Source organism: Condylura cristata, unplaced genomic scaffold (genome assembly GCF_000260355.1).
Source record: "Condylura cristata isolate star-nosed mole 26May11 unplaced genomic scaffold, ConCri1.0 scaffold00034, whole genome shotgun sequence".
Taxonomy (NCBI): domain Eukaryota; kingdom Metazoa; phylum Chordata; class Mammalia; order Eulipotyphla; family Talpidae; genus Condylura; species Condylura cristata.
This window is the reverse complement of record NW_004567135.1, coordinates 6,123,101-6,133,276: the sequence shown is the minus strand read 5'-3', so window position 1 is coordinate 6,133,276 and position 10,176 is coordinate 6,123,101. Positions and strand designations below refer to the sequence as shown.

At 62.1% G+C, this 10,176-nt stretch overlaps 1 protein-coding gene across 1 annotated transcript in view; it reads right to left on the bottom strand.

The window, feature by feature from the left end:
• Positions 1 to 7,848, bottom strand: part of FIGNL2 (fidgetin-like 2) — a 9,329-nt gene extending 1,481 nt beyond the window's left edge. The window contains exons 1-2 of the mRNA XM_004692512.2: positions 7,769 to 7,848; positions 6 to 553 (exon numbers count right to left, since the gene is read on the bottom strand). Of these exons, the coding sequence (XP_004692569.1) occupies positions 6 to 542 (537 nt within the window). The 5' untranslated portion in view covers positions 543 to 553; positions 7,769 to 7,848. The remainder of the gene's footprint in view (positions 1 to 5; positions 554 to 7,768) is intronic.
• Between the last annotated feature and the right edge of the window lie 2,328 nt (positions 7,849 to 10,176).

Here is a 10,176-nt window from a genome sequence, read left to right as displayed (position 1 = left end):
GGCGCCAGCGCGGTGCTGGTCTGCGCGCAGTAACCGGGGGCCAGGTACCCCCCGCCGTAGCTCGCCGAGTACTCGGGCGCCGCCGAGGGGCCGCCGCACGCATTGCCGGGGTAGAGGGGTTCAGGAAGGTTTCCGGCTAAAACCGGGGAGCCCCCGAGGCCCCCGGCGCCGCCCCCACTTCCCGGCTTGGTTCCCGGCAGGCCCTCGTGGAGCGAGGCCAAGGGGTAGGGGGGCTCCGGCCCTGGCCAGGGCTCGGGGTCCCCCTTGGCGCCGTTGAGAAAGGCGGCGTCGCCATAGCCGCCCAGGGCGGGGCGCTCGTAGGGCGAGTCCAGGACCCCTGAGTACTTCTCGGCGTAGCGCTTGAGGAGGTTGGAGGCGGTGAGGGCAGAGATGTCGTCGTGTGCCCAAGCGTAGTGGCAGCGCTGGCGACCTCCTGGGGGAAACTCCAACTTGTGGGCCGGAGAAGGGGTGGTGGAGGAGACGTCCAGGTGCTGCTCTGGCCACTGGTTGAGGGGCTGGGCGTGTTCTGGTGTCCAGTGCATCTTCGACAGAACTGTAGGGAGAGAGAAGCGGCTGGTGAGGTCCTGCAGAGCCCCGAGGGCCCAGCCGCCGCAAACCACAGCGCAGGACAGGCCCGCGGGCCAGCACCCTCCAGCCCGCCTTCGTGGGCACCCCTCTCCTGGCGCCGAATGCACAACTCGTGCCCTGCCCCCACTCCAAGATTAAAGTCACCTGCAATATCTGCCCAAAGGGCCGCCCTGATGGAGCAAGGGGCCAAGTCTCCGCACTAGGAAGCTGCCGCGGCCGCTGCAGGGCGAATTGGATCCCCGCCAGGGAGGGACCCCCAGGGCCCCAGGGAGCAGCAGACCTCTCCTGTCTCCCCGCTACACCCCTCAGCAGTGTTTCAGTAGATCCACCTGTTCTGCTCCCCACTGTCTCTGGTGAACCCTCTCACCCCACCACCCCCGCCCCCCACCTTGGGCCTACAGTGTGCATAAATAAATAAATCTCAAAAAATAAACTTTCCCAAATTCCAAGAGGAATCTGGAAACATGTTTGGCCCTAACTCATCTTACAGGCAACGAGTATTATTTTTTTCCAGGCCACGACTGCCCTGGAACACAGGTAATGAAGGGTCAGGAAACCAGGCAACGGTGGGAATGGACAGCCCAGGGGATGGACAGCCCAGGGGATGGACAGCCCAGGGGGCTATTCAGTGACGGGTGTTGGCACTGGGATTGTGCGAGGATGTGCGTGGCCTGCTCAGGGTCCCGCCTGGCCTGGCCACCGGGCAGTTCTGCTGACGCTCTTGCTTCCCTCAGCCTCGCTTGGGGCCAGAGCAGCAGGTGTCTGGCAGAGCTCATCCTCCTCGCCCAGAAGGACGCGCTTCTTCCGAGGGTCTCCCTTCCCCGCTGCCTGATGGACTCAGAGCCCCCGGCTTCCGGCCCACCCCGTGCCCGAGGGCTGTGAGCCTGAGCTGCTGCTGCTGCCTGACCCCGTTTCAGGCTGTCTTCACCCCAACACAAAAGAATTGTTTAGTAGACGTCCTGTGCCAGAAGAGGCGGGGCTTACTATGCCGATGCATGTCCTAGAAAGTGGGTCACAGGTTTGTCTCTGAGCTCCCAGAACCAGGAAAAGAGAGAGGTCAGACATACTCCACAAAGGAAAAAACACCAGTACTCAAAGAAGCAAAACTGTTCCTGGCACAGAGATACAGAACGTTCCTGGAGCCGGCACCCAGGCCGTGAGGCGGGCTGGGCAGGTCCTCCGAGCGTCCGGTGACGAGGCCGAGCCGGGGAGGGCTGTCCGGCACACGCTCCGTGACTGGGCCTGGCCCGAGAACAAAATCCCCAAGGCTAAATGGACCCAGAATCGATTTTTGCTGACCATGTCAAGCTCAGCTTCTGATGGAAGAAGGTAACCTCAGGCTCAGTGTCTTCCTCAGCAGCTTTCACTGACCAGACTCTAAGGGACGCACTAGGCGTGGGGCAGGGGGAAGGCGACTGACGCTTCGGCCAGGTAGACAGCATCCTCGGCGGGGAGGGAGAACTAACCAGCAGGTGCCTGATGCGCTGGGGGCGGGTGGAGGAGGCCTCCCGGGCAGGTGGCGTCTTAGCGACCAGAGCGACAGGGCCCAGACGGGCAGGAGGACTTCCAGCACCTTCCGAGGAGCACTGTGAGCCCAGACAGCTGGCGCTGGGCTGATACATGTGCCCCGGCCCCTTCCTCGAGACAGTTTACTGCCACCTTCTGGAAAACTCATAAACCCCCAAGCCGGCCTGCGGGTAGCACAGATCGCCCCCACTTAGATGTCTCTCTGGGCGGCGTGGAGCGGGCGGCAGGGAGGCTGGAAATGCCCAGCTCGCATCCCAGGTTCTCCACGGCCGCCCACATCTGCAGCGGCTGCTTGACACTGCTTAGGCCTGAGCTGACGCCAGCGGGAGAGCAGAGTCTTTGGAAGTAAAGCTGTCACGACCCCAGGAAGGCTTGAGCCAGGGACGCTAATGTACAAGGGCAGATGGAGTGGGCAAGGCTGCCTCGCCTCCTGCCGAGGAATCCTGGCCACCAGGGCCCGGGGCAGACCCTGGAAGGGGTCTCCAGAGAACAGGCATTACCCGGCATCAAAGGGAACAATCCTTTTGGCCGCCAGGAAATCACGCGTGTTTCTGGCTACAGCTTGCTCTATAAGGTGATGTCAGTCACACAAATGCAGGGAGGCGTCACCACGTGGACCCTGGACCTGTTTTCATTTGCTCCCAGTTGTCAGTGCTTTGCCTCCTTAAAATGGATAAAAGATTGGGCCTGGACGGCGACACTTCCTTTTCCCTCTAGAACCCCCCACGTGCACACACAGTAAGGCACGCTCTGGTTCGCACTGGGCCCACACCCTGCATGCACCCTCCTCCGCCATGTCCCTGTCCCCCTGTGACCTCCCGGCCCTCGCCCCAGGCTGCTGCTCAAGCCCCCACCCTCAGGACACCCCAACCTGTCATCACAGGTTGCCCACCTCAGCGCTGTGGCCTCCTCTGACCCCCAACCTGAGCTCCAGCCTCATGCCCCTCTCTCCTGTCCAGGATGCACCCCTCCCTGGGGGGCTTCGTCTTCTTACTGCTCCCCTGATCTCTGCCCTCCCCAGACACTGGCCCTCCGTCCCAGGTGAGGCACAGCTCGCTTACGCCTCCATCTCCACGCACATCCACCTGGCAGGAGGAGGCCCCAGGGTCCAGGCACCCACCCCTCGACGCTGGCCTGAGGCCCAGCCCTCCAGCTCTGCAAGAACCTCTAGGAGGCCTCTCCCCAAAGAAGGGACTCCCCGCCTCTCTCACGCCACAGACCACGCTGTGAGCTAGAAGAGAGGCGTGTGGGCTTCGAATGAGGGAGACCTGGGTCGAATTCAGGTACTGACACCTCCCCCGGACACGTTGCCCGGCTCCCGGAACCTCCCTTTTCCCAGCTGTTGAAGGCGTAGCTCGCCTGGAGAGTCGGTGTGAGCGTCAGGGCGGAATCTGTGGAGATACAAGCATGCCGGGTCCAGTGGGGAACCCAAGTCCGCCTTGCTGAGAGACTGCAAACAGCCCCTCCCCCGGGGGCTGGGAGGACTACTGTGCTTCAAGAGAGCACCTGCTAGCGCTGATGACAGCAGCCCTCATGCCATTCCCCGGCATCTGGCTTGAGGCCGCGGCCCCCACCTGTGCTTCATGGACGCATCTTCTGAGCCTCACAGTGGCCCGTTAGGGCGGTCCCCACTTTACATCTGAGCCTGGATACAGGGAGGTGCCGCACCGCGGTCACGCAGACCCAGCAGTCTGACCAGAGCCAGGACCCTCCCACCCGGCCGTTATTCTCAGAGAAGAGCCTGAGGCCATGGCGCGGCCTCCTCTAACCGTCTCCTGGACCTACGGAGACAGGTGCCAGTGTTGGCCAGGGAACTGCCTTCTCCTCCTGTTACCCTGGATCCGTGGCTGGGGGCGCCAGCCCCCGGAGGGAGATCCCAAGTCACTCAGCAGCCCAAGCAGGAGGGGCTGTGTCCTCTCGTGCGAAACAGCCAACGGGCTGTCCCTCTCCCTGAAAACTTGGTGTCTGTAAGCATTCGCGTACCTGAGCTGGGCCCTGCTCCTTATCGAGGCCTGTGGCCTTCCCCGGGAGCCTGGACTCTGCAGGCCTGGCCAGCCAAGGGCCCTCCCACGCACAGAAAGCTGGAACTTCCCTTGACTCTACCCAGAATGCAGCCTTCGTATTCACAGATGATCAATGAATAGTAGTGGAAAGAAATACTGGATGGGAGGGTAAAGAATCCCATAAGCCCCTTAATTCCTTAAGAGTTCAGATGTTTTCCAGGATCAATGAACGAAGTGATTCAGCCCTCACAAACGGCCGAAACATTCAATGCCAGTTTCTCCCCCCTGGACCATGCCCAGGGCGCTGTAATACTTTGATTTACAACATGAAAACTATATTTACTCTGTCCACAGTCCCTGGCCCACAGCTCCCAATATACCGAGCATTAGAGCAATAGGGATATCGTTTGCTATAGCACCCGGCCTGCGGTCCTCACCTGTGGAAGTAGCTTCAGAGCCAGACAGGTGAGGTGGTACCTCATCACTCATTACCAGCCGCTTTCAACAACACCCGAGTTCTTGTTAAGATGTGGTTTCTGGAAAGACCCTCCCAAGGCTGAGATCCGCTTCCCCGGGGAACAGCCATGATTAGAAAGTTAGAACTTACACACACGCCAGCACACACACACACCCCAGCACACACACACACCAGCACACACATATACCCCAGTACACACATCCACGCCAGTACACACACTCCAGAACACACACACACACCAGTTCACACACCCCAGCGTGCACATACCTCAGTACACACACACGCGCGCCAGCACACACACACACACCTCAGTACCACACACCCCAGCACACACACACACCCCAGCACACACACACCCGAGCACACACATACACCCCAGTACACACATACACCCCAGTACACACACTCCAGTACACACACACACCAGCACACACATCCACGCCAGTACACACACTCCAGAACACACACACCAGTTCACACACCCCAGTGAACACACACCCCAGCACACTCACACACACCCCAGCACACTCACACACCCTAAGAAGGAGCGAGAAGCTGGAAGCTCTTTCCCGCAGGAGGCCCATGACTAACCCGCTTGTCTGCCTCCTGCAGCCTCCACAAACCAAGGGCTGAGCTTGCGGGAGCTTCGGGTCCAGGCACGTGTGGTGTGGGCAGGGGGTGTGCGGGGCGTGGAGGCCCGTCCTGTCCTCGTGCCCCCGGAGCCTGCTGCGACCCACTGGTAAGCCGGTAAGCCGCCGGCTGCCCCGGGCCTGCACCGCTCCAGCAGGCCAGAGGAGCCCGCGCAGAGCCACGGGGAGCTCGGCCTGGCCACGGACGCGGACGGGGCTGCGGGGAGACGTGACCCCCAGGAGACAGCGTCAGGACTGGGTGGAATTACAGGACACCCGCGGCCCTGGGTGGAAACCCCCCTCTGGCTCCGGGGAAGCCGCGGAGCGAGGGAGAGGCACAGAGTGTCAGCCCGCGCAGGCCTCGTGCGTCTCCTCGCTGGCAGGGCGGCTCCGCGCTGTCACTGACCCCCAGCCGGACACCCAGCCCCGGCCGGCACCGCTCTGTGGTCATGGCGTGGGCCGGCGTCGCTGGGGCCGCAGCCTTCAGTGCGGGGAGCCCCGCAGGGCGCACAGTGCCCGCACCCTGACACCCAGACACCCAGCAGCCCTCCCCTGCCCCGCCACTCTGACCAGATGCCAGGGGGCAGGGAGGGCCGGACTGGACAGGGCCAGCGGCACAGGGTGGGGGCAGCTGTGTGGCGGCTCCCCCCTGAGTGGGGAAGGCTCCCCGCTCCCCCGCTCCATTATCTCGGCCTGGGACAAAGGGGCTGGCGAGGAGAATCCCATTGTCGGGCTGGGAAACCTCATCAATCTGTTCTCTGCGGCTTTGTCTCAAGCTTTTTGTCTGTTGCTCACAACGGGTGCCTCGGGCTCTCTGGCGCCCGGCAGAACTTGAACAGGACTGTTCCCCAGGCTTTGGGCCCCGCTGCCAACTTCTTCGCCCCACTAGGGAGGAGAAGGGGGGTGGCGAGAGGGCCTCAGAAGACTGGTCACCCTCCACAGCCTCTGCACGTCCACGCACCCCCAGGAACAGCCCTGGCACAACCAGATGCCCAGAACCTGCCCCAGAGACTCGCGGGCCCCGGCTCGCAGCCTGGACTGTGCAGCCCCGAGGCTCAGCCTGCACGGGACGGCCGGTGGCCGCGCTGGCGTGGACATGCAGGACTGACGCCAGCCTGGGCCGTCCTCGGGGACGCTCGTCCACCAGGAAGACAAGGTGGCCGTGCACCGACCGAAGATGACGGGGAGGGGCGGGACCGAAGACGACGGGGAAGGGCGGGAGTGGAAGGGAAAGACACACACAGGCGCTTGGGCCGCGTCTCAGCACCGACAGCGACGCCGCTGTGGCCTGAGTGCGGTCAGCCTGGGAGCTGACCCCGGCCTGGCTCACTCGCTGCCCACGGCAGCCCCCTTACGTAGCTGACAGGACGGTGGCAGGGCCGGACGCTGCCTGCGGAGACCAAAGTGCCTCGGCCACTGGCCCACCTGCACGGACGGTGAGGGGCAGAGAGGCAAACTGAAGTGCAGACCTCTGAGGGAAGAGGCCACCGCTGTACCTCCCTGTCCCTCCCTGGCCCGAGGGCTGCAGACATGTGAAGAACTGGGGGCGTGGGGGCAGGCTGGGGGTCACGGCACCTGAGAACAGGCGCCTCGTTGCCTGCTGGTGGTCCGTGGGGACCGGCGTGGCCTCCCTCTCCTGGGGTCATCCTCACTGTGCCTTGCGGGGGGCCGCTGCTCGTCCTGCTCACCGTTTGTGAATGCCCCGGCCTCTCGGAGCCCTCAGACCACAGGACGCGAGCCAGTTTTCTCTCCATGCAGCGGCCTAAGGAAATCTGGCCCTGGCCCAGGCGCCCTCCCGCCACCCTGCAGGCCCCGCGGCAAGCAGGATCCCTGGCCTCCGAGGCCTGGCGCCCCCTGGCTTCTCGGGCAAGTCCTCCCGGCAGCAAGGAGAGAGGCCAGGCCCCTGACACGGAGGGCCACTCCCCTCTCCTGGTCTCCCAGGCCATTCTCCACAGACCATAGCAGCGAGTATCTGAGGTACTCCTCCCATCTTAGAGGGGGGTCGGGACTCAAAGGATTTCTTAGCGCCTCTCCAAATAATTGCTTTCTCCTGCTTCTTGCCAAAACAAAACCATGGCAGTTTATAATTCCCAGTACTGTCTGGCCCTGTCGCTGCTGTCCTCCCTCACGCACCTGACAGTCAAGCTCCCCCCACATGCCAGCCAGCTCTGTGCGTGACCACACAGTTAGCTCAGCAGCACCGGACTCAGCTGATGGCCCAGCTGCCCAGGAACTTCGCTGGCCCTCTCGCTCGCCCCTCAGCCTCTTCCCAGCGCTCTCCACCCTCCCTGCTGAGCTCAGGCCCGGAGCCCCTCTTCCCTGGCCTCCTGCCCCAGCCAGCCCTGGCCGTCACTGTGGCCTGTGCATGGAAGACAGAGAGGCTTCCAGCCTAGACGCCCCCCACCCTCCCTCCAGCACCTCCTTTCTGATACCTCTCTGAATGTGTGTAGACTTACTTATTTTTAGAGAGTTATTTATTTATGCAAACAGAGCTGGGGTGTAGGCCAGAGGTGTGGGGGGTAAGAGAGGATGACAGGACTCACCAGAGACAGTGGAGAACAGAATGGGTGGATCCCACTGAAACACGCTGTAAGGGGAGCAGCGGGGAGACAGGAGAGGTCTGCTGCGCCCTGGAGATTGAACTCGTGCTGCAGTGGCTGCCCATAGCTTCATAGTGCTGTGCTTTAACCTCCCTGAGGGCCAGGGAGGGCCCTCTTTTTTTTTTTTTTTAAGATATATTTATTTACGCACACAAGAACTGGGGTACAGGCTAGAGGTATAGGGGCTAAGAGGATTCAGAGACAGAGTGGGGAGCAGAACAGGCAGACTGACTGGAAAACACTGCTGAGGGGAGCTGTGGGCGGTCAGGAGAGGTCTGCCGCGCCATGTGGGTCACCTCCGGGGCCGGGGATCAAACTCCTGCTGCAGCGGCTGCGACAGCTTCACAGTGTGAGGCTCTAAGTCCTGTGCCACCAGGGAGGCCTCCACTCAGATTTTAATCAGCACAACAACATCCAAAAATCAAGCTCTAACTTCCTCGTCCACCCCAACTCCCCCTGGCTCCTCTCCAGCTAGTGCCAGCACCCTCAGGCTCATCGCTGACTGGTCTCTTACAATTCAGGCCGTCTAGTCACACCGGCCCTGACCTGGCGTCAGAATGGATCCAAGCCGCAACCCCTTCTCCCGCCTGCAGCGTCCCCACATCTGCTGGACACAGTTGGCTCCAGCCTGTGCCCCCCCCCACCCTCTTCTCACGCAAGAGTTACGATAGCCCCTGGATATGGCGTCCACCCAGCCCTTCTCTCCTCAGAATAAAAGCCAGTGTCCTCGCGATATCAGCTGGGTCCTAAGGAATCTGCTTCGTCACCCTCAGACCTTCTCTCCAGCCACACAGGCTCCCGCTGCCCACATGTGGCCTCAGCCTGCTCTGGGCCTGCCCCGCTCCGCTGACCAGCCCCCCAGACCCCGCTCCCCAGGGGACCCCGCCCTGCATCTTGCTCTGCTCCCGTTTGTGGCTTTAGTCTTTTACTCCCTGGGACTGTTTTGTTCACTCTCGTAACTATCTAGGCCAGTGCCTGGCACCCAACAAATTCTTAGCCTGCAGGCTGGTCGGACCGAGGGGCGGACGGATGAGCAGAGAGCCTCGAAATTGCCTCTAGAGCCAGACAGGCGAGAAGCAGCCTTGGGGGCCCCTGACGTGGTGAGCGTGGGAAGAGGCAAAGCCACACGTTCCTGGGGAGAGCGAGGGGTCCGTGTCTCCTGGCGCCCGCGGAAACACCCATGCTGACCTGGCTGGGGCTGAGGGGCGCCCAGGCCAGCCCCCCGGGACTCCACCTGACCTTCCTGTAATCGCCTCCTTTCTTCCCCAAGGCAGGCCTCTGGGAAAAGACAAAAGGGGCATGGATTTCCCATCAAAGGCCCCGGGACACATGTTAAAGAGATCAGGGCCCTCGGGTCCCACTTTCTAGAGGTGATGAGGCCTCCCCTCCGGTCTGGCTCCTCTCTGGGCTGGGGGTGGGGGTGTGTGCTGGCCCTGGACTCCTCATATGTCAAATGCCAAACAGCAGGCGGTCAGCCTGAGCCGGGCTGGCCAAGTGGGCCCCCCATCTGGGCTGTGCGTGCTCACGCTGGGGGAGGGGAGAGTGCAGAAATCCTGCCTGCGTCCGCGGTCAGGGCCACAGACAAGCTGTGACCATCTGTTGTCGTCTTGAGAGGCCAGTCCAGGGGCCCAGCACCCTTGAGGACCTGCTCTCCAGCGTTTGCAAAGAACTTTCCGAGTCAGCACTCAGTAGCACCCTCACAGGCCCCTGTCAGGCGGGCCTTCCTCTCCCCACCTCAGAGAGGAGGCGTGAAGGCTGGTGAGACTCTCCCAAGGTCAGAGCAGTGGGCGGCCAAGCTGGGGCTCTCAGCTGCCCCCCAACTATGCCTCCCTCTCTGCTTCCAGGAAGCTGTGGGGCCGACACACCCAAGGAGGCTCCCAGGACACCCCTGTCCAGGGCTCTGTGCGGGTCCTGGTCCTTCCTCATCCCGGCTCTGGGTCTGTCTCTGGGAGCTTGGCCCCTGCTGACTCCGAAGGCCCATTCAGCCACAGGCCAGGCCAGCGCAGATGACTCCCCAAGTGCAGATGATCGGGGCCAGTCTGCAGGTCATGGAGTGGCTGCTGTGGCCTGGAGGCCGGGGGTTCGCCCCAGGCACTTGTCTGGCTCTGAACATAGCCTCCACCCTGTGCTGTGGCCACCTGGCAACTCAGCCACAGGTGGCTCTTCACACTTCAATTCACTAGAAGTGATTAGTTCACAATTTACATCACTGCTATTTACTTTAAAATAAAGGTTTATTATTCAATTAAAACGTCAAGTCCCCTGAGGCACTAGCCACATCCCCATGCTTAGCAGGCGGGGGTGAGTGGCCCCTCTTCCCGGGGACCCTGTCCGCACCCCACAAGCCTTGG